At 37.9% G+C, this 23203-nt stretch overlaps 1 protein-coding gene across 1 annotated transcript in view; it reads left to right on the top strand.

Annotated features, from left to right (window-relative positions):
- The window catches only part of PTPRN2 (protein tyrosine phosphatase receptor type N2), a 638409-nt gene that overhangs the window by 376416 nt on the left and 238790 nt on the right, over window positions 1-23203 (top strand). The window contains exon 12 of the mRNA XM_058038495.1: window positions 22672-22736. Within this exon, the coding sequence (XP_057894478.1) occupies window positions 22672-22736 (65 nt within the window). The remainder of the gene's footprint in view (window positions 1-22671; window positions 22737-23203) is intronic.

Raw genomic sequence — 23203 nt, 5'->3', positions numbered from 1 at the left:
AGCATTTCATGGCCAGCTCAGGTTCAAGGAACAGGCTTGTTGCATTATGGTATCATGAACTGGTTTGCCCATCTTCTCTGCAGGACTAATTAGCCCAGGCAAAGTGCCAGGTTAAATGGTTTGGCTACAAAATGTAGCCTGTTAAAAGATACCATATATCTGCTGACAGATTTACTGTGAGAAATCTTCTGGGCTACCAGGTACCATCAAAGTGCTGCTGTAGCCCTTGAGCAGCCACGGGGAGCCAAGCTGGCAGAGGGAACTGAGCTACCCTTGGTTTTCTCTTCTTGGTTTCTCTGGAACCCTTCTGGTCACCAAAGGCCTCAGCTGTCCAGGAGCTGCATACTGGGAATGACACATCCCTGCTTAAACAGATGTGTTCTTTGAAGGGCCCGTTGATTTTCTGTCCAATTTTATGTTAAGTATGTTTTTATATATACACAGAGTCATTTTTTCCCCTAGGAATTAGGCTACTAAAGTCTAGGCATTGGTATGCAACAATGTTAAATGTCTGTGTTTCCACATGTGTATATTTTTGGTGAGTAAAAACTGTGTTTATGAAATGTCCCATGTTTAGTACAGGATTGAGAGTGTTTGAAATACCAGTGTAGCCAAATGGCCATGTCAGGGCAAGAAGCATTATCAGTTTCCTATGGCAGACGTGTAATTTCTGTTGTCATTAGTGTCCTTCTGACTGCCATAAGAGGAGAATAGTTCCATGAGAAATATATTCCTGGCACTGTAACAGTGCATATTCTGCACCAAATTACACCTCAGCACTTCAGGTGTTCTTCCATTCAGGAAAAATAAAACATTCAAATTGCTGAAGACAATTTCATTGTGATCTTTACTCTCTGAAAGATGAAAAAAACCACCTGTGAAACTCCACATTATGAACACTCTGCATTTTCCAATTCTTCTGTCTGCCACCTGCATAAAAACAAAACACAACAAATAAACATACGAAAAGCAATACAAGTGTTCCCAATAGTAAGAAAATAATAATGTAGAACAAGTGAAAAAGTGAATAGAGTCTTTTGCTTTTCTAAGTGTAGAGTGCTTGACACACATATATAATAGTGATTTTTTTTTTTTAATGGAAATGCTTTCTGTTGACAGTGTGAATATGATACCATGTGAAGCATTTGAATGATGTAACTCAAACCATTTTGCACTCACTACTTTTAGCAGGAGACTGTTCCACAGCCTGATAGATCTCACCTTTAGGAATTATTTTTTTTCTTTAACTTAATGCTTCTTATCTGAATTCCACCCCAAGACTGTATATAAATCTCTATGGATTTCTTTGGATAATTTCTCTTCATACTTACTTGTATCTTTCAGATCACTAGCAAAGGTTCTTTTTTCCCAAACCAACCTCATGGTCCTTCATTGGCAGCTTGAAATTGTGCCTTTTGCTTCTTCCCCTTCTGGCTCATCCAGTCAGGAACAGATCCATTAGTCAGGAGCATTGTGGGATGGGAGCAAGCTCTGAAGGGGATTTGTGTTAATAAAGTAAAGTCAAAGCAGAAGATCAACATAGGACAATTCCTGCTTGATCTATAGGGAGGGGTCCATATATTTTCCCTCTTTGATGCTTTACATTCAGGAGATTGGAATTCCTGTTTATTTTACAGATTTTAATTTTTTAATTAAAACAAAAACAGAACCAAACCACTGAACTTGTCTTAAAGGTCATTTATCTGGCTTTTTTGAGCAGCTCCTTATACAACAGTTCTCAAAGTATTTTTGCCTATCTGATGAAAAGGCTACAGCAACTGCTAGAGCATCAAGGGTCACATGCTGATAACTCTAATGAGACATTTATTTATTTGAAATGCTTTAATGAACTCTTGGCAAGCTTCATGTAATGAAAGACCAAAGGAGTAACACTTCTGCAGTTCCTTGATGTCCTCAGAACAAAAAAAAAACCACATAAGTAATTGTAATAAATAAATAAGCAGATAAAGTTATTCAAAATGAGAAAAAGTAATCTTAGATTCTGACCCTGCATGTTCTAGTAATAAGGTCCATCAAAAGAGAAGGAGTTTCCAAATCTAAAGCCTTTAAGATTAAGGATTTAAAGAGTTGAGATGAAAAACCCTAGAGCTTTGGGTCCTGAAAACCAAGTGATTTTTCAGTTGGACTGAATACTTGTTTGAAGACTTTGAAATTCTGTGAGATGATACAATGCTTTAAGGCCACAAGAGCTCTGAGACCCCAGACATTGCTGCCTTTGCTTTCTTTGGGTTATTGGCCTGGATTAATTTAGAGGATGATGAACTTAAAAATCTTAAAATCCTCACAAGGGATAACTTTAAGTTGGGGAGAATAGAGTCCATAGTAACTCAGCTATGGTGAACTACAGAAATTTATTTAAAGCTCTTTAGAAAGGCAAGGAAAATCACTAAAGCAGTGAAACAGTGAGCAGTTCTGGATAGATTCAGCCTCACCAGGGAAAGACAGACTTTCTGAAATGTAGTCACCAGCAGTTGTGATAGCATTATGTTTCATTGATATGCTCCTCTCCTGCCTCACATCTAATTAATTTATAGCTGTGCAGCTGGTATGATTTAAAGGCAAATACCTTGCAGAAACTGTAAATGACACCATGTGGTGCCAAGGTGTGGACTACTGCAGTGAATGAGCCCAAACATTGAATGTTGAACCAAAGAGGGAGTTCAGAGTTATGGAATATGTTCACAAGTGGTGGTTTTAAGGAGGCTATCCCAGACCTGTACAATGTAAATAAGTTGTACAATATAAATAAGTTACATGGGGAACCTCATGCCTAAAACTCATGGTGCTTCCTAGGCACAGGTTCCCTGAATCCAGTCCAAACACAATTTGAATTGAGAAGTAAAAGTGAAAATCCATACAGAATGCAATAAATCATGTTCCTGCACTCAACATATAGAATTGTATTAAACTTATGCTAATTAGTGACCTAGAAAAAAGGGAGTTCAAGACTGAGGGGAATGAGGAAAATATGTACCAGGCCCTGGAGTTCAGGAGGTCAGGCTTTGGCTTCTCAGGACACTGGTAGGCAAGATCCTGTGAGGGAACTCTAAAAAAAAACCAGCTCAGGAGAGCTGGTGGGTATCTAAGACAGAAAGCTCAAGAATGACCTTCCCTGGTACTCTGGAGAATGAGATGTACCAGGAAAGTGGCTTGGGAGGTAAGGACTGAGTTCCAGAGCGAAAAGGGTGTATACAGGAAGCACATGTTAACAAGCAGAGCTTCTACCACTGTGTTAGAAATAACAGAAAAAGAAAAGGAAAAAAAGAAAATAAAAAAGGCCTGCTTCTGAATGGGGCAGGTGGTACAAATAGGCAAATGCAGAATAGACAGAAATTTTCAGTATCATCGTGACCTGCAGCAAAAATAAGTTCTCCCAAGTCAATACATGCAGACAGAGTTTTTAAGGAGAGAAACTGCAATCTGCAATAATGAAAGACAGCTGAGTCAAAGAGCTCTTATGAAATCTTAACACAAGAAAGTTCATGGGTCAGGACAGATGCACACAATGATGCTCAAAAAGGTGGCTAATGTCACTCTGTACTCTTTGAAAATTGTGAAAACTGGGGTTTAAGGCTGCAGGAAAGCCAGCGTCGCACACATCTTCAGGAAAAGCAAGAAGGAGCACTCCAGGATTCAGAGGCTGGTCAGCTTCACTTTGAACCCTGAGAAAATTATGGAGTGTGTTCTCTTGGAAGCTATTACTGTGCACATGAAGGACAGGATGATGACTGGGACTAGATAGCATGAATTAATCATGGGCTAACCATGTCTGACCAGCCTCATTGCCTTCTGCAAGGAAATGACAAGCTCTGTGGATAACCAGAAAAGAGGAGCTGTTATCTACTTTGACCTAAACAATACTTTTGATGTGATCTCCTGTAGCTTCCATGGATTTAAGTTCAGACATTTCAGTCTCAATGAGTGCATTAGTACAAAAGTGAAAAGCTGCCTGAATTGTTGGAATCAAAGGGAAATAATTAATTGTTTGTAATCTGCCTGGAGGCCTGTTATGAGTGGAATAACATTTGTGCAAGTGGCAATATTTGCTAGAAAAGCAGAAAATGTGTCAGCCAGGAGACAGCATTGGAATTACTGGCTGAGATGTACCACTGTGTCAGTGCTCTGCCTGGCTGTCCAGAGGCTTGCTCATATTTAGAATAGATCTGATTCCTCTAGGAAAGAAATAGAAAATTACGGTGGGAGTCTTACTGCAATATTGAGTTCTTTGCAGCATGCAGAGAGAGAAGTTAAGGTGTCTTAAATATGCAGCTGTACCTAGAGACTCTTGGCATGATGACTCTGATGGGAGACTCTCAAGCCTGGCCTGTGAGTGGGGACCATATTAGCAACCATATTAGGATGAGGTGATGAGACAGATGCATCAGGGATGGGAGCAAAGTAAAATGTGATGTGATGTGGGTACTCCTGGTGGAGCTGCAAGACAGAACCATCCTGGAGGATGCTCTGAGGCAAAGGGAAGCCCTCAGACCATGGCAGAATTTCCTAATATATCATGGCTATTAAAGGAAATTAAGAGAAAAAGTCACTAAACTAATACAGCATCTTATTTTTCCTTACAGCAATGTACCAAGGCTCTCTTCAGGATGAATCTTTAAATATGTATCCATTTTATCTCCAAAATCTGAAAATCTTCTCTCTCAACACTAAAGTCCATCATAACAACCTGTGGTGCTGTCCTGGTTCTGGCCAGGGCAGGTTTAATTTTTGTACACACACACCCACCAACCCACTCCCACACACACCCACTCTCTCGACTTTTGTTATTAGTATTGCTGTTGTTGCTGTTTGTTTTTTCTTATCTCATTGCTGTTTCTAGTAAATTGTCATTATTCAACCCATGACCTTTATCTTTTGTGCCTCCAACTCTCCTCTCCATCCCGCTGCAGGGGGCAGAGAGAAGGGAAGGTGTAGGGGTTAGAATATAAGAAAATAAAGGTAGTATAGAAATTAATCTTACCCCATTAAGGAGTTGGAGCTGGGTTAATTATTAGACATTGGGAACAGGCCTGATTTTAACAGGCCACAGCTGTAGCCAACAAGAAGAGTGTTATAAAAGAGTGGATGGGTTGGTTGAGGGAACTGGAGTCAGTGGCTGCTGTGGGGACAAGGAAGAGTCAGTGCCTAGAGGAGCTGCCTATGAGAAACATCAAGGAGGTGTGAAACTCCAGCAATATGGAACCCCTGCAATGTAATGACAATAGAACTTTTGCACTATGAAGACAACAGGAAGGGGGAAGCGAGCAACTGGCAGCACAGTTTTGGTGGGAGCACTAAACCAGAGAGTTCCAAAGCCATTGCAGGTGTACAGACTTTTAATACATCATTGTTATCTTTCCTTGCTCAACAGAGCACAATTTGGAGGCTGTTGTGATAGGTGCTGTTTCTGATGGTGAGTAGTCCACAGCATTAATCCAAAAATTGCTACTACTCACAGGAAGGATGTCTCTGAATACACTGTTCCTACTGTCTGAGGGCTAGGAGTTGTGGTTGTAAGTCACATTCTCAGTCCTTAGCATATCTTCCTGAACTATAAAAGAAAGAAAAAGCCCCAACACCGTTCACTTTCAGTGAAGCCCATGGCAAAATTTCTGCTCTACAAAATGGTGTGAGGATTTTCCCTTCAGCTCTAGAAATAAAGGATTCTGACAAAGTCAGTGTTTCAAAAGGTTTACACTACTGGGGGGGATGCTCACAGTTTAGCTGTGGCACCTTGGACCTTGCCTCTCATTGTTGTGGTGACATGGCAGAGCTGCCAAACTCCCTGGGTTAAAATCTCCATTTTCTTACACTGTCTCTGAAATAACTGTGCCCATATAGGAATATAAATAAATAATACTGCATTGTTAATAAAGTCTTGGTTTCTCAAAAAAGTATTAATGACAATCTGTAAAGAAAATAAGTAGAAATAAGAAAAGAGACAGGTGAAGAATGATATGAAGCTGTTTCCCTACATGAGACTCCTGCCTTGTGCTATGGCAGGACAAGTTGAAAACCTGTAATTGTGCTTGCTGGCAGGCTGTCTCGAGAAACAAGCGTTTGATTGTGATCATCCTTGACAAAGATATAGGGCACAGGCACCCATGGACGCCTAATTTATGGATTTTTATCTTGTTTTATAAGCTGTCTGTAGGGTTAAATTGCTGAATAGGAAATGCAAAGTGAGCTGGAGACAAGGTATTTGAAAAGCAGAATTCAGGGAAGACTAATAATAACGACAGACTGAGGAGATCAGAGAGCTAAAAGACTACTTCAGCTAAATAAACAAGGAAGCCTCTGACCCCTCTGAAATCCAATAAGCTGGTTATCAGTCTAAGAAACAATGTTGCTTTATCAGCTCATTTTTAAATGGGCCAAAGTATCAAGTACAATGAATTTTTAGATGTATTTATAATAATCTTTCACATAATATGCTATTTTATTGTGCACTGATTGCTGCTGTTTTCCCAGTGGCGGTTTCTCTTTTTCCCACAGAAAATTTCCTTACTTTTCTTTGGGAAAAGGCTGAACATAAAAAAGAGAAAATTTTTAGCCCAGCTGATTTCTTTAGCTGTGTATTTTCATTTTACTTTCACTTAATCATTTTTATCCTGCATCCCTGGTAGTGTTTGATTACAGGTTCTCTACTGGAGTGGACATGTTAAACAATGAGTATTTTTAGAAATATTTTTTCACAGCTGACATGACACTGAGGGGTTCTGGTTTTGGCAGCAGGCTGCTTGGTGACTTACACAAATCACTTTTATCTCACTTTTTCGCAACTTTCCTGTCTTTTATGAAAGACAAAGGCTTTTACTGATGCAGGTATTACTGTATAAAGGGGATGTGTCTATATTATGCAATCTCTTTCCAATCACCAAGCAGAAGCAGCATGATATGACTTTTATGTCTAGCTGAAAGTAATGCACTGCAGTTATATTTTGAGAGAGTTGAACCAACTGCCCATGAAAGTGTGACCATATAAAATCAACAGGACATGGTTCCCCCTTGACAGCACCTATATGGAGCATGGCAGTGAAATCAGTGAGGTGGTTACGAGCTCACTCCAGCCCTGGGTGAACTTCTGAGTTATGGCCTGAGAGTTATGCACAGAAAACTGTTCTTCAAATTAACTCTGACAAAGCCATAGGATCAAGATGTTGGATACAACTTGCAAATGCATAAAAGAATTTTGTATGAATTCATATTTATATATTTTATACTGTGACTGTTTTGTACTATGGCTAGAGCCAAAAAATAGCTCAGACACCTTTGCTATCATCAGCCAAGTAACCAAAACTGTGCCTAGTTCATGAGTGCTCAAATAGAACTGCAAAACAGGAAAAAAAAATGCAAGCTCAGCAGGGAAAATACACTTTTTTCAGTGTTGAATTCTTAATAAATTGAGATTAATTGGGCTGTATTGAGATGCAGGGATGCACAGGGATGGCTTCAGCTATGGGACTGAGGCAGACATGCTCTGATAGCTTTGGCTGCAAAATGGGAAATGTTATATATGGCTCTTACTTGTTCATTTTGCCAAGGGCTATCATTGCCATGGCAGCTCAACAGGCTGGGGCATATGTCCAGCTGTCCCTTGTCACTGCCAGGCCCAGGGAGGGCAGAGCCTGCCAAGATGCAGAATTCCACCTTGGCAGCTCAGACACAAACACAGATTCTGCTCTAAGGTAGTAATTTCTGTGAGAGGAGTACCAGCTGCAACTTTTATTAGCAACATCTTAGGTTCCCCCAAGTATGTGCTCTAGACTGTGCCAGGGAGCTTGAATTTGGGTCAGATGCTGATTACATGCACAGTGGGAAGAATTGTGTTCATTAGAAATAGGTACTTTAAAATAAATCTGAAGCAAAATCTAATAATGGAAGGAAAAGACAGTTATCTACTTATTTTGTTTTTACCTTTCATAAAACCACTTTCCCTGGTTCTCCAAAAAATTTTGTTTAACATATGTGCTATGTTTCCCCCCCTTGGGAGGGAACACTTGGGAGGGAATACTGGGAGTGTCTTCACATGTGGTATTATCTAGCAATCAGGTTTAAAAAGGGATCAGCATCTTGAATACGACAAGAATCTCTTGGTTCTGCTACAAGTAAAAAAATAATAATCATGGTCCTTTTGAAAGTCAATATTAATTAATTAAACTAAACAGTATATGAAGTTAAAATCTGCAAGTGTGAAAAAGACAAAGTCAAATCCAAAAGTCACTTTAATTGCTTTGTAACTTGTTGAAGGCTGAAAATATGTTGTATAATATTAACTTGTCAGAAAAATAGGCTATTTAAGTAATTTAAAATAGGCTATTTTAATTTAATTGTTGTTAAAAAGCAACCTCTGCCTACTTTATGAAACATACTTCAAAGTAGCTTCTTCTTCCCAATTGTAAATACAAGTAATAGTTGTAGTTTTTCTAATCTCTCTGGTCCAAATGTGTCATATATTTGTCTCTGAATTACTACCATGCTTGCTGATAACAAGCCTAATAATAGAATAACTTGTATGTCCTTCTCAAATACTACATTTTAGTTACAGCAGCATTTAAATTCATTGGGGTCTGTTCAGACTTTCATTGGATCTGCAAACAATTCAAGGTAAAGGAAGCCTTTCAAAATCCAAAATCAATACAGGCATTCTGTGGCATCAGATGGTGGGGCCTCCTTTGATGCTGCTCTGCTCTTCTCTCCCAAGTACTTCATGTTCCACACCAAAGGCAGGGCTTCACTTTGAACAACTGCACTTCAAACTGTGCATAGAAAACATATTTAGATACTCTGAGTGCTTTCCCCTTCAGATGTATTAGGCTTTATAAAATTGCTGTTTTCCTTTAGCACTACTGCTGTTGAAATAATTTTAAAGTGTGGCATAGTACATAGTAAAAATGCACAAGTAGTAGTGTGGCAGTTTAAAAGAATGAGGTAGGTGCCATAATATGATCTATATAATAATGGAATTATGTGTTGCAGTTATCTAATAGATGGTATATTGTAATTCCTTTTAATAAATTGTCAGCAGTGCCTGTAATTTGATTTAGATAAGCTTATGTCCTTAAAGTATTCTAACTACTAATGGAATTCCCACCAAGTAATACAATGCTATATTTAAAAGTTAATTTTATATTAATTATTATTTAAGTATTAATATATTTGGATTTAATTTAAAGACTGTAATTGATTAAAGAATATAATGCATTATTAATGTCTATTATTTAATGTAATTTATAATACCAAACATCTTGTTAGTATTTTTAAATAAGAAAATAGATGGGTAGATCATTATACACTGTGAAATTAGGGAAATGAAAGAGATGCATCTTCTCCCTGTTATCTGTGTTTCTCTTTCTGCCTTTATTGCATTTTGTTTCACAATATTGAAGATCTAATGAATATTCAAATATATGCAAGTCCTACTGCAGCAGCATACATCATACACACAAAACACATACACCTTGCATATAATTCCATCCTACATTTATCTGTATTTTCAGGACCTTGGTGTTTTTATCCATTTAAGATGTATTTTTGTAGGATTTGCATTTCTAACTTGACCCAAGGAATTATCCAGATACAAAATTACAGAACATCTAATTAAGTTAGCCATCACAAAGAGATGGGGAAACCTGTAAATTATCTTGCCTGCATCTCCTCAGCCATCCTACACCTGGAAAAGAACCCTCCTTTCTTCTTCCTATCCTCACTTGTAAGGCAGCAGGACATCCAATTTCTCATCCAACCTTTGGTGCAACTAAATGCTTGAAATTGCTCATTTTTTATATTTGTCACCCTGTTACCTGAAGGAGCATCAAGCCTTCCTGTGATGTGACAATGTAATATAGAGATTACTCCTTTGCTGGGGCCCCCATTTATATGAATTCCCACAACAACCAAATCCTTTCAGCATGACCCTAGAGGTACTTGTTCCTCCTGATGATTTGTCAACTTTGTTCAGCAAATTTTATGGGGTAGGAAGTTTTTTGTACATCTTATCAATCAAAATTGATTCTTGTAGTACAGATAATTCTGCTTTTTTTTTTTTTTTTTTTTTTTTTTTGACCTCTGGTGGAAATACAAAAAACTTTAACATTCAATTAGTTTTGAAACAGGTTGCAAGTAATGAGTGAAACAATTCATCTATTAAAGTATTTTGTAGCATAATTGCAGTACAAAAAAGCATTTTAATTATTCAGAAAACAAAAGTAAGATGCTGTAGTCTGTACTTAGTAAAAACCATACTCAATATTTTAAAATTAATTAAATATTTTACAACTGTCAATTTAAGTCTTTTATTCTCTCACTTTGAATTTTTCTAGGTCGATTTTATCACTCTCTGTCTCTGTTAGTTTTACTCACTACTGTGTTATATTTTAGACTGTATAAAATTTAAAAAAATATATAAATGGAGAAAAAATACTAGTTTGGGGTTTTTTTAGGAGAAAATCCAACATTACTTTTGCATTTGAAATTGCACTTTCAGAATCATAGGAAATCACCACTCTGAAATGTTAGAGGTTTTTGTTGTAGTCTAGGTGACTCAGCCTGTGGTTAGGAGAGATTTCCCCTTTTTTCCATGTTGATTTTCTACTCATTAATTTGATATCCCGTTTCCTGGAAGGATCACCTACCTACTTCTGTATCATGAAAATCAGTTCCTGGAGTCTTTGCATCAACCCCCAGCTGCTTTTGGGGTATCATGGCTGCATGTCAAATGGATGGTGACACTGTATGTGAATTGGAGAGGATGAAGCACTGTCTGGAAATACCTCTCTCTATCAGCTATAAGAGAAGTAGCAAAGCAACTTTAACTAAATGCCTGATTTTTGGATATCTAAAACTACATTTGGAAACTGCCATTGAATTACAGATTGGAAAGTGTAGGGAGTGGCCAGACCTAACCTGAAGTCCTGAGTAGTTTTTTTTCTTACCCCCATCCCTCTGTGTTTCCATGGCTCCTTCTCTCTTTCTCCTTTCCCTTGGTGTCTGTTTGTCTCGTGCTTTGGCTGAGATAAAACTCACTGTGTCCTTTAACCACCTGCCATTTATGCAGTGACATCACCCTGCTTCAAGAAGAGACCTTTCTTTTCTCAAAAAAACTTTCCTTTTATTTTTTTCACTATTCACATAATGTTCCTGTGTTTAGTCCTTGCAGCATCTCCAGTTTTGCTGTCATAGCCTAGTTCAGCTCTGCTGTGATGTCCATGAAGATTTGTATGCCCCAAATGTTAGTTGGTTTTGAATTTTCTCAAATTTTTCACTTTCTCTTCTTCACTCCAGTGCTTTTGGGTTGTGATTCATCAGCTGAATGTGTCCTAAAGTGCTTGGCTGCATAAGAACAAACTGATCCAGAAATAAAACTGCTGGATCTGACACATGATGGTACTTCTGAGAACAGCAGCCTTTCGTCATAAAAACATGTAGTACCTATTTCAGTACTTTAGAAATGTTGGGATGAAATAATGGTTTCTTGTGAAGATCATTGTATTAAATGTTTTTTTATATGTATATATTTATAATCAGAGAAAATTTGAAATCAGAAGGGACCTCTGGAGGTCATTGGGTCCAGAACCATTCTAAAGCAGTGCCAAATTTGAAATTTGTGTTCTTGGGGCCCTGCTCCACTTGAATTGTGAAAATATCAATGAATTCTACAGCTTCTTGTGGCAGCCTGTCCCAGTGCTTAGTCATCACTTACTAAGAAAATAATTTTTTCCTTCTGTCCAGTGAGAATTTCCTTTGTAGAAATTTGTCTCAAGTCCTTTTGGTGTGAGTCTCTGCAAAATTCTGGCTCCTTTTTATAATCCTGCCCAAGCAGCAGCCAGCAGCAGTTAAATTTCCATTTAGATTTCTGTGAAGTCTTTGCTAGACAAACCCCAGGCTGAGCCGCTGCTTGAATTCCTGTTTTAGTCCCTTTATTGGCCCTTCTCTGGACCATCTCTGGTTTGCTGATGTCTTTATTTTGTTGGAGACACAGAACTGGCCATAACAAACCTGAAACTGTTTCATTAATCAGTCACCAGGTAAAAAGGCAGTAGCTGCAAAGCTCTCCATCTGGCTAGAAAAAGCAAAATGCTGGTAAAGTTCTGCAAAGATGAAGAAGAAAAAGACAGAAATGCCCTTCATTCCCAGTGTTCAGCAAAGCAACAGAAGGGCACCAAGGAAATTCAAATTATGAAACATTCTTGATGAAATATTAATAAAACCATACTATGGTCTTAATTGCTATAATTTAACACCCTGTATGATATAAATATTTTAGAAACGTGGTAAAATGGAACATTAAGAAGGGGTCAAGGGATAATAATATACATTAATCTTGATGGGTGGAAATGTATACCTCATACTTAATTTATGTTTATACTACAGTTCTGCATTCCTTTTTGAAGAGCAGAGTGTGGAATAAGCTATATGCATGCATCTTATATTGAGGCACACATGTTTTGTGTGTGTGTAGATTATTGTGGGTATTTATAAAGTATCGGGCTCTGGTGTGTAATATAGATCTATAGGGATATAGATATGTAAAGGAATTTTAAAATACCTTCAAAACTGCATGCTGTCCTTTAGAAATCAGACCTGGATCCAGCAGTCTACAAAAGCAAGAGGGTCAGGAAATATGCAAACCACTTTCTCGCAAAATTATTTCCCGAGGAAGTCATTATCTAAACTGCTCTTGCGATAGCCACCTTTCTTTTTCAGTGGCAAATATTTCTTTTAAGGCTAGTTTCCATATATTTCCATGAAGAGGAAACCCTAGAAACAAATCTGTGCTATGGCCATAGTGTCAGGGAGGAGAAAGCAGGGCTTTATTCACAGTTTTAGGGATACTTTACAGCCTGTCTTGGTGGGACAGTGTCTGCCTGACAAACACAGCAGTCAGACAGAAGTCAGAAAATGTTTCACTGAGATTTTAACTCTCCTATAGATTTTCACGCCATAAGAATGCTATTGTGCTGATTTTTTTCCTGAAAATAGCATGCAGAAATGGCTTGAAATTGCTGGCACTCTAATAGTGACCTGTGCCCATGTATGCATAAAGCAGATAGACATTTCATTTACATTTCTCAAAAATTGTATGCAGTAATGATTCTTATGTGTTAAATTGCATAATCCATACAAGTCTGACAGCCTTATAAAGGCTGTGGGCCAATGTCTCCTTCTGAATGAGTCAGTGCCAATGAAAGGGGTTATCATACCCTTGAGAGAGGTTACTGCTGTCGTGTGTTGGCTGATGGAACTGCTCTTGTGGTCACTCTCTAAACCATGTCAGTCAAAATTGACCAAGTAGGCTCAACTAGTTTAAATAATGGAGTTTTTACTAATGATGCACATTTGGAAAATACAAAGGATAAGGGGCTACTCATGAGAGGGTGTAGCTGGCATTTTGATGGACAGTTTCATCAGCAGGGCAGACTCCTGATTCACAGCATTAGTCCACAGCCTCTCACTGTCAATTCACCTGTCTTCTTTAGCTTGAATATTTCTGCAGTTGCTTATGATATCTTTTTTAAAATGTAGCATGACAAAATGCTTTGCTTTTGGGATGTAGGATTCTCACACAAAGCACACAGGTCTGGGATGCAGAACAGTATTTTGCCCAATGAGAGGTTTATAATTGGATTTTTAACATGCTCAGATGGAACTGGCACCGTGGGGGAGTGGCACAGCCCAGGTAGCCTTTTCTACACATTGAAGGAAAGTCCTAGTAAATGTTTCCATAAAGGAGGAAAGGAGAGGGATGATGCCAGCAGAAACTCATTCCAGTGAGCACTGGGTTAAACCTACCACAAAGGAGGCACCTCTCCTTCACACCATTTACAGAATGGGAAAGCTTTGCCTTTGCTTTCACACTTCTGGGAGAGCTGATCAGTCTCCTTTCCTGCCATTTCTCCTTATTTTAAACCCTGCCAATAAGTCTTTTCTGCCCCTAACAGCGAAATGGTGAAAGTGCTGCAGCTTTTAAAGGATTTATAAGGCTTAGCTGAACACATCACTTCCCATGCCAAAAAATAAGAGAAAGAATGTTGTGTGGATGGAGGCAGCCTTGGCATTCTGCTGTTCTCTTGCCCAATATCCATTCCTTGTTATCTCTACCCCTCCGCCACCAATTACTGTCTCCACTTGTTTGGTGGATATAAGCTCTTTTGCACAGGAACCACCTTTTAATAGCATGTTTGCACAGTGCCTTTGGCACAGTGATTCTGGCCATGAAAAGCATTGTAGGGAAGGTTGTAATAATCATAATATTTTGAGTACTGCAAAGCAGCCATCCTTCACAGACTCAGATCCTTCCTGTTATATCCTTCTCATTCCCATCAAATGTGCATACCTGCAGACACAGGCACATTCAAATCCTGTAAATGCATTTAGGACACAGTTATCTCTGTAGGCAAGCATTTATCTTCCTTATTTTGCACTTCACCCACCCAAGGATAAAAATAATGGATTTTTATGGCATGATTAAATTTATATTCTTCAAAAAATATTTGGCTTATATTTCTGAAATATAAAGGTTTTTCCATTCTTGCTGATTTTGAAGAATTCCTTTTAAATGTAGTGAAGTAACCTCCAGAATTTTCATGAAAGCAGAATTATGAAAAACTGTTCTGAGAAACAATGGGCAAGTTAACATTGTCCCTATTCACTCTCATGTGAAAGCTTTATTGTGACTCTTGTTACTAGTGGCATCCTTGGTAATAAATATTTTCATTTTATTCTGAGGCACAGCAAATAGATTTTGTTAGTGAATGACCTTGTGCATTAGCTGTGCTATTCATGATTTAGTGAGCCACTCAGTTGAAATATTGCTAATGTTTTTATGACTCAGTCTTGTTACATTTGTGCCACGAGGATGACATTAAGTGTAGTCGTAGATGAATAACAAATAACGTGTCTCGAAGTTGTGTTTTGGATCATTAAAGAAATGAACCTACAGGGTGCTGTTTATTAACTGAGGAAATGACTGGGAAAAAAATGACAGTTCTTGAATGTGTATTTATTAAAAACAACATTTGGCATGCTGAGAATTAGTGATAGTGTCCGTTAAATTTTTCATAAACCAGCGCAAATGCACTGCAGTGTCCATCCAAAGGTTTTGACAAATTTTAAATAAGTGTAAGAATAATTCATACATTTCTTACTGTTTCAGGCTAAGACTCAAAATGATGCAAGCTGGAGAATGATAAAAAAGTAGAGCATAATGGACATGAAGATTAATAATTAGATGCTAATATGAGTATTTTAAATATTATGTATATGAAAGGGGGTCAGTGTACTTTCCAGGTAGACCCTAGGGGAGGTGTGGATTGCTTCTTTAAAAATGCAGCAAGTATTCTTGGATTTCTTTTCCTGAGTCTGCCTGTTTCTTTTGTGTTAAGAAATAATGGAAACTCTCAAAAAAGTATCTTGTAGATTTCTGGAGAGATGGTTTGGTCCTTTCCTTTGCCCCAGTAACACATCATCTATTCTAAAGAAATCACAGAAGGTCAGTTTAGTTTTAGATAACAGGGTTTCCTGAATTTCTACAAGGTACAACCGTAAGGATCAACCTCTGGATGACTTCAGTGGTTCTTTCTGCTTATTTAACACTAAGTAATCACAAAGAGGAGCTGCAATGGATATCCTGAGAGATCAAAATGAGTTTTATGGAAAGAGAGACTATTTAAATAGAAGAAAAAAGCAGATACGAAACCAGAATATTAGCTACTCTTGAAAAGCTGAGTTATTGCTATTCTCTGCTTGATTTTTTTGGGTAGTATTTTCAGCCCAAGAAAATTAAAGCAATCTGTTGAATTCTTGACTATAAATAAAAAAAGGCAGAAAACATGTTCCTTTATATTGTTATCCCAAAAACTTTTCTATTTAAAAGGAAAAAAACTGTAGCCTTAAGCTTGTCTTGGAGGCCAAGAGTGCTCTGCATGGGAAGGGCCAAGAAAGGCCCAGGTGGTTTTTTTGCCCGTCCATCCCCTGGGACCACAGATCTTGCTTTCTGGTTTTTAAATGTTAAGGTTGGACATATGATGGTGAACTTTGACATTAAGCTAAGGGAGACTTTGAAATGACAATTAATAGTTTATTAATAGTTTATCATTAGCAATCACCCAGAAATTACTCTCTGCAGAGAAGCACTGCACTGGTAGTCACACCTTGGTCTACCTGAACCAGCTCCAGTTTCAGCTCAACACCCTGCAGGTTGTTTCATCTGAATTTGCTGTTCAGAGCTGATACTTGTCAAGGAATATTTATGTGAACAAATTTTGATGTGAAAAGTGGAATGACACTTCTTTTTTTCATTTTCTGCTAACACTGGCTGAACTGGTACAACTTTTGCTATAAATAATGGATAAGTGTTTTAAGTATGCAAGCAAGTTGTTATACATACATGCATTGCACTCTGTCAAATAATATGCAGCATTGAATTGTCACAGCTAAAATGGCCAGTAGTGTTAAAAATTGTCACTGTTAAGCAGTCATTGAAATATATTTTGTGTTTCTAAAGCATATACAACATATAACAACATATATATACATATATCCACACATATATGCATATATACAACATATAGCAAAGGACACATATCCAGAGCATGGTTATTTTTGTTATTACTCAAAACTCTTCTTTTGATGGGCACCAGTCTGCTCATATTATTTAACAGAATATTTTTGATATTGTGTTCCTTAAGTTCTTCCAAAAAGAAGTATTTAGGATAGATAAAGGTTTTTCATTTCCACAGTTCTAATTCAATTAAACTGGGTTTGTTCATACTTCAGAAACAGAATCATCCTTACACCACACCTTAAAAATCTCTGTAGCCATGGCATTGTCTGTTGAAATGTTTTACTGCTGAAGTATTTTGGAGGTTGTGTACATGTATTTCTTACAAGGAAATGCCTGTGTAAACAAACAAAAAAAAATAGGATTGGTTGATGCAGCAGGCATTTCCAGGCATATATATATATATATATATATATATAGTATATATATGTGTGTGTGTTTGTGTGTGTGTGTAAAAAAATAATAAACTGTACTGATCTCAGGATGGGATAAGTAAATCTCAGGTGATATCTATTTACTTCTCTTGACAAGGCAGGGAATTTGACTGACTTCCTAGATGAGACAGCAAAGTTTGTAGAGATGGATCCCATCATGAAGCAGAAAAAACTCCAGAAAAATAAAAAATTGTCATTTCACACATCCCAAACTCCTTTATTGCAATTTAAATATCAGATTTTAGAATAGCAGCGTGCTCATTTTAAAGGAAAGTTAAAGGAAGATGTACAATTGAGCACTTATTTATTGAAGAAGTGGAAATAAGTCAACACAAGCAGTCATGCAGAAAGAATGTGTTTAAAATGCATCCCTGATCCATGCAAAGACTTAGGTACCTGAGGTCCTGCTGTATAAAATCATTGCTACTCTATCCTTGAATATTACCTGGCCATGGATGTAGGAGGTAGATGGTTTAGAGTGGGGAAAGTGACATCGTTTCAGTGAATAAGTTTTAAAAATATACAGGTCTTGACAGATATTCAAGTGTGGCCCCATTTCCATCTTAGAAAAACATGCAGTGTTGCTATTTCCCTGAGAAAGGGATTCTGTGTGTATTTTTTGTACAGAATTAAATACAAACAGAGATGGAAAATTCCTTGATTGTGAGCATGGAGATTTAGCTGCCTCATACCAAAATCTGTGAGAACGCAAAGGTGCTCAGGGAGTGGTGAGCATGGTCTGAATTTCCATCTGCTGGTTTTATTTGCTACAGCAGGTTGTAAAGGATGCGTGCTCTCAAAATTGCTGGAGATGCAAACAATATTTTAAATTACTCCAGGCAGCAAGGTACTGCATCTGAACAGATTGAAAGCTGAAATGTTGATATCAGAAATTAAATTAATGCACATGAGATTGAAACAATATCTAATTAAAATCACTTGAAAAATGACTTGAAAATTGAATATGACATAGTATTTAGCAGGCTGTTGCTAGCACAGCGACGTGGCTTTGACTTTTCTGCAACCATTTCCATTCCAGGCCTGGCTGCCAGTTAAATAGAAATTACACATGAAGCAGCAATCTCATGCCATCATCCTGTAAAGACTGGAGGACAAAATACCTTCTGCCTGCAGCTTGTGTACTTGTTCCTCACTAATGACATTGTAAAATCTAGGACAGGCACCTTTCTTCTCACTTTATCTGCCCACTTGATTTGGTCATTCTTTTTCTGAGCTGATGCATTTTGAATATTCCATGTTGTGCTTTGACTTGCTGTGTACATGCATGGCACAGTGTGTGGCCCTGCCAAAGACAAAGCCACTCTCTCTGAACCATGCTATGAAGAAGCTTTCCAAATATTCAAGGGTTCCTTGTAGGGGAGGAGAAAGAATATCCAACTTCATGTAAATAAATGTAACATTTGCTTGTCTTAGAGATACTTGTTAAAAAGCTAAAAACTGTAATAAGCACCGTCTCTCTGGAAATCCCTTCCTCCTTTCCTCAGAGAGGAAATTAAATGAAATTCTTCTAAATGTGGCTGGCTCTTTGAACAGAACTTTGCAACAAGCTCATGGGAAGAAAACAGTGATTGTAGAATTCATCTGACAGCCTACAGTAAATCTGAATTAGTTGCCCTCAATTTATTGACTGGAGGTTCAGTCAATATAGTTAGTGAGTCTAGAGCAGGAATTGGCTCATCCTAAAATGGGCAGGTAATAGCAGACAGGGGAATCATATGCCCATAAGTCCTTTTTACCCTACATTCAATTAAATACAGCACACACTCAAAGTCAGATACACACCAACAATCAAGTTTTCTTTGTGAGTGATGCCATCTTCCCAGAAACATTTTTCATATTTAAGGGTGGTTGCTTCTTTGGGGCAGGTAAATCCTGCAAGAGCCTGGGAGACAAACTGGGGAGGCTTCCTGCTGAAATTCTGCTGAACCTGGTTCCCTTTCCCCCACTGGTGCCAGTTTGTGCTCCCATGAGTCACCTGGAGGGTGCAGCTGTGCTTGGCAGCCTGCTTGATAAAAAACCTCCTTCCAGAAGTGCAGTAATGAGGCTGGAGCTCTGCTCAGAGCCCTCCATAACTTGCTCCTTCTAATAACTGATGGGCTCTGAGGTTAAACCTGCCAAACCTACGCACTCCAATTCCTGCCTGTGCCGCTGACAGATAACTTTGCTAAAGAAATAAACGTTTGCCCTCGGAAAACACATCAGACCTCCCTCAGGTTGGTGGAGACTGAGCAGTGACAATCCCTACCCTTAAACACTCAGTAACACCCTCATCATGCTCTCTAATAGAGCAAAGCCATTAAGTTGTCCCCATTGTAATTTAGATCACAGAAGAGACTTCCACAGATTCTTTCAGGTTAAAATAACTGGTATACAGAGAGTAGGCAAAATTATTCCACTGTAGCTACGTGCTTAATTATATGGAATACTGCATAAATTGTCAAGTGCAAAGAATTATTCTGATAAATTAAAATACTAATTAAATAGGCTATTGCAGAATTTTGAGAACATTATAGGGCTCCGCTTCTTCAGGTAATTTGCATATCCTTCATCTAGTGAATTTAATTTAAAGGCCTCCGTTTTTGTGTGTTTGGAAGCCGTTTTTGTTTCAGTGGAAGATTAAAAAATGGATTTTTGTGTTGCTAACTGGTTTGAGAGGGATTTGCTTGGGGTATTTTTCTTTTTCTTTTTTTTTTCTATTTTGAATAGCTTTTTTTTTGTGCCTCTTTGCTGATGAGTTTGTCAGTTCTCCATTAGTATTATAGGACTTTAAACTGTGACCATAAAAAAATAACTTTGATGAAATGTCCAATATACTGTGTTACCCAGAATTGTAATTTTTACTTTCATAAAATTTGCTACTGAAACATCAGTACATTGCTGCTATATACTGGCATTTGAGTAAAAGCTAGCAGTTAGTATATTAAGATATTTTCAAACATTTGGGCCAATTTTCAGAGAATTAGTAGCATGTTCTTAATATCTGAATACATATTCCCACCACTTCTTCCATCTATCTCTATTGACTGTGTCTTCTTGTTTTAAGTTCTCCATTATAGTCCTGTGTAGAAAAGGTTAAGTGCTTGTATTCACCATTCCACAGCCTGAAGCAGCTGCTTGATACGTGGTTACTGCTTCAGCTTCAGCACCATTTTTGACAGAATTTCTTGACCTTCCTGGGCAACTTGTGGAGTTCAAGGTTAGCTAAAATTCTCAGCTGTACACGCCTGAGACTGTCGGCCGTGTCTATCTCCACAGTCTGACAGAGCCTGGGCTTGACCATTTTCCAGTTATGATTTAATCAATAACACCTCGTGCCTTCCATGCCTCCTAATTTTGGCAGGGTTTGTGTTAGCATGGCTGTCAGACCTGTCCTTTGTGTTTCAGCCAATATCAAGGGGGAAAGCAGGGCTATTAAATAAACATTTTTTGTTGTTGTTTTTTAATATCAAAGCTTCAATAATTAATGTCTGCAGGAAACCTATGAAAAGGAGGTCAAATCTGTAATAGTAATTATAAAATTCAGCGATTCAGCACACCCAATATTTTCTATTTACTGTTCATGTGGTAAGAAATTACACAGTGGGATTTAAGCTTTGTTGTTTACTTATAACCATTTATTTTGCAGCCACTCTGCTGTGCAGTTTTCTTTGTCCTAAGCTGCCAAAGAATCCTTTGTTGGACCATTCAGTCTCTTTGAAGGAGCCTGTGGAACTTTCTCATTTAATAAATCTTCAATTTTTGCACTTGGTAGAAATCTACCTTTAATGCGGTTTTGGGTGCAAGGACGGTCAGTGTGGTAGCATGGCATATCTTTTCAAAGATTTACTTGTTTTTTTGGAAATTCATACTGCACAAAAAATACAACACTGCAAAACATGGTCTCGTATTTCATGTTTCTGTCAATTTGCCTTCTCATGGTCCCTTTGGCTCTGTGTGGAATAAATATGTTTGTGAATGTAAAAAGCATGGCACAGGTGTTAAGTATGTGAGTATTGCATGCAGGGTTTAGGTTGTCATTCAGCAACACATGCATTTAAGCTTTCTTAGCTTGGGACTTAGCAGGTTCCTCTCTGCTTAGTCAGCATATTAAAAAGATGCAAAAATAAAAGTGTGGGTCTAAAGTGTGTGCAGAGATTTCTTCTTTTTTTTTAATTGAGAGCAATATTCACCCCTTGCAGAAGGCAGTCAGAAAAGTTTTTCTGTGTTGGAATTGCTAGAGGTGTAACTTCTTGAGTCTTTGCATGTAAAAACTCTTACAGAAATCTTGCCATAAGGGGTGAGATGGAGCTTAATGATCAGACTTACCTCTGGAATAAAGTAAGTCATTTGTGTTGCGCTTTGGACAAACTCAATAATGTATCCGTTCAGGATAATCTTCAAGTCTGCTGAAATCTGAGCTGTTTTAAGTGTTTCAAGTGGCAACAATTAAAGGGAATCTTTCACAAATTTAAAAAAAAAGTTAATTCCCTTAAGTATCTTCATGTAAATTTACAGTGTGCAGTATGTTCCTAGCACTTCTTGACCTTTCTGATTGGAAGGCTTGCTTCAGGCAACCAAAAGTGAGAAGCTGCATCTATCAAATTTTGTTCATAATCAAAGAAGAGATAGATGCCTGCAGATAGTGTAAGATGTGTGGGGTGACTCACCACATTAAATGTGCATCCCTTTCCAAAGACAGCAGAGAGAACCCAGATGACTCACTTGGATTACAGGCAGCTAAAGGAGGGAGAGGTTAACAGGGCTGCAAGGCTTCATTGCTACTCATAAATAAATCAAGCCAGGTGCCTGGGTTTTGGCCACGAGTCCAACTGACTAAGTTTGCATCTAGAAGGTTAAAATCTCCCCATCCAGAATGGGAGGGCAGTACCCATACACCCAGCTAGGAACAATCTAATCCTTGTGTTGTTCCCAGAACTGTGGTTGAACACTGTTTTTTGAACACTTTTTTGGCCTGTGCTGACAGTCACAGTCCAAACCATTTCAGACCATGGGATTAAGGGAATGGGCAATTGTACAGCAGTGCTCAAGCCCATGCACTGAGCTTGTTTGGGTTGCAAGTATAATTGTAGCCTTAGTGATTATCACTTTTATTTAACTGCTTTATGACGGGTTGCTTTATTGTAGTTTTTAATGCTTTTAGTGATATAGATGCTTGATAAAGAGAAAAAATGAAATAAAAAAAAAAAATTGTGCATTGCATCCTGGTGGTGTGAAATAAACTCTTTATTTTACCTGTGAGATAAGAGTCTGTATCTGTTGTGAAAAGTCCTACACAGTGACAGTGCTGTTCTCATGGTAAATTACTGCTCTGCTCTTCAATGCAAGCAAGTGGGAAGTATCCTCAGAAAAGAACTTGCCAAACAAATTCTGTATCTGAGTTAAATGTGTGTAATATTGTGGAAAATAGAATTAGCTTGGCTTTCTTTTTCACATAATAATGAGCAATTAATAGCATAAATATGCATTCAAAAAAACTGAATAGCAGAGCTGCTCTCAGGGAAAGATATTCCATAGATAGAATAGGAATGAACTGTAGTGAATATATTGATGAAGGAAAGAAGGTTGGTGGGAAATGCTGTAAAATCATACATATTCCAGCTGTCCTTTAACTCTCTCAATCTTCATTTTTCCTTACAGCCATAAACAAAGAGAGGCTTGAAAAAACAACTGGACTGAAAATTCTGCAGACTGGTGTGGGGGAGGTAAGTGGCTTTCAGGCATTTTACATTCTCAAAAATATTTTCGTTATTGGGATTTTTAAAGAAATTCTGGAGCTCATGAATGTTTGTGAGCTACCAGTCTCATGGTGCTAAGGGCCTTTTTATGATACAGTTGCATCTGTCAAAATACAATCTGCTGCACAAATAGCACTGTATCCCACAGAGAAAAAAAAATACCATCCTTATGAGAAAAGTGCAGCCAGCTTTAAGAAATGCAGTTTTTGCTTTGTTGTATCACAGGAAAAAAATCCCCCAAAGATGAGCACAGTGACTGAAGTCGTCATATTATTCCCCTTGGTTTTGATGGAGTGCTATCTCATCTAGAACAGGGGAAGTTTAAATTTGGGGTAAAGAATCTTTAGATATTAGAAAGAATCTGACATCTGAATGTCTCGCTTATTTTGGATGTAACTTGAAACATAAATAAAACATGTGTCTGTTATTATAGT

The sequence above is a fragment of the Melospiza georgiana genome, chromosome 1 (genome assembly GCF_028018845.1).
Source record: "Melospiza georgiana isolate bMelGeo1 chromosome 1, bMelGeo1.pri, whole genome shotgun sequence".
In the NCBI taxonomy this organism is placed as follows: Eukaryota; Metazoa; Chordata; class Aves; order Passeriformes; family Passerellidae; genus Melospiza; species Melospiza georgiana.
Note: the sequence above shows the minus strand (reverse complement) of the source record. Positions and strands in the feature narration are given on the sequence as shown.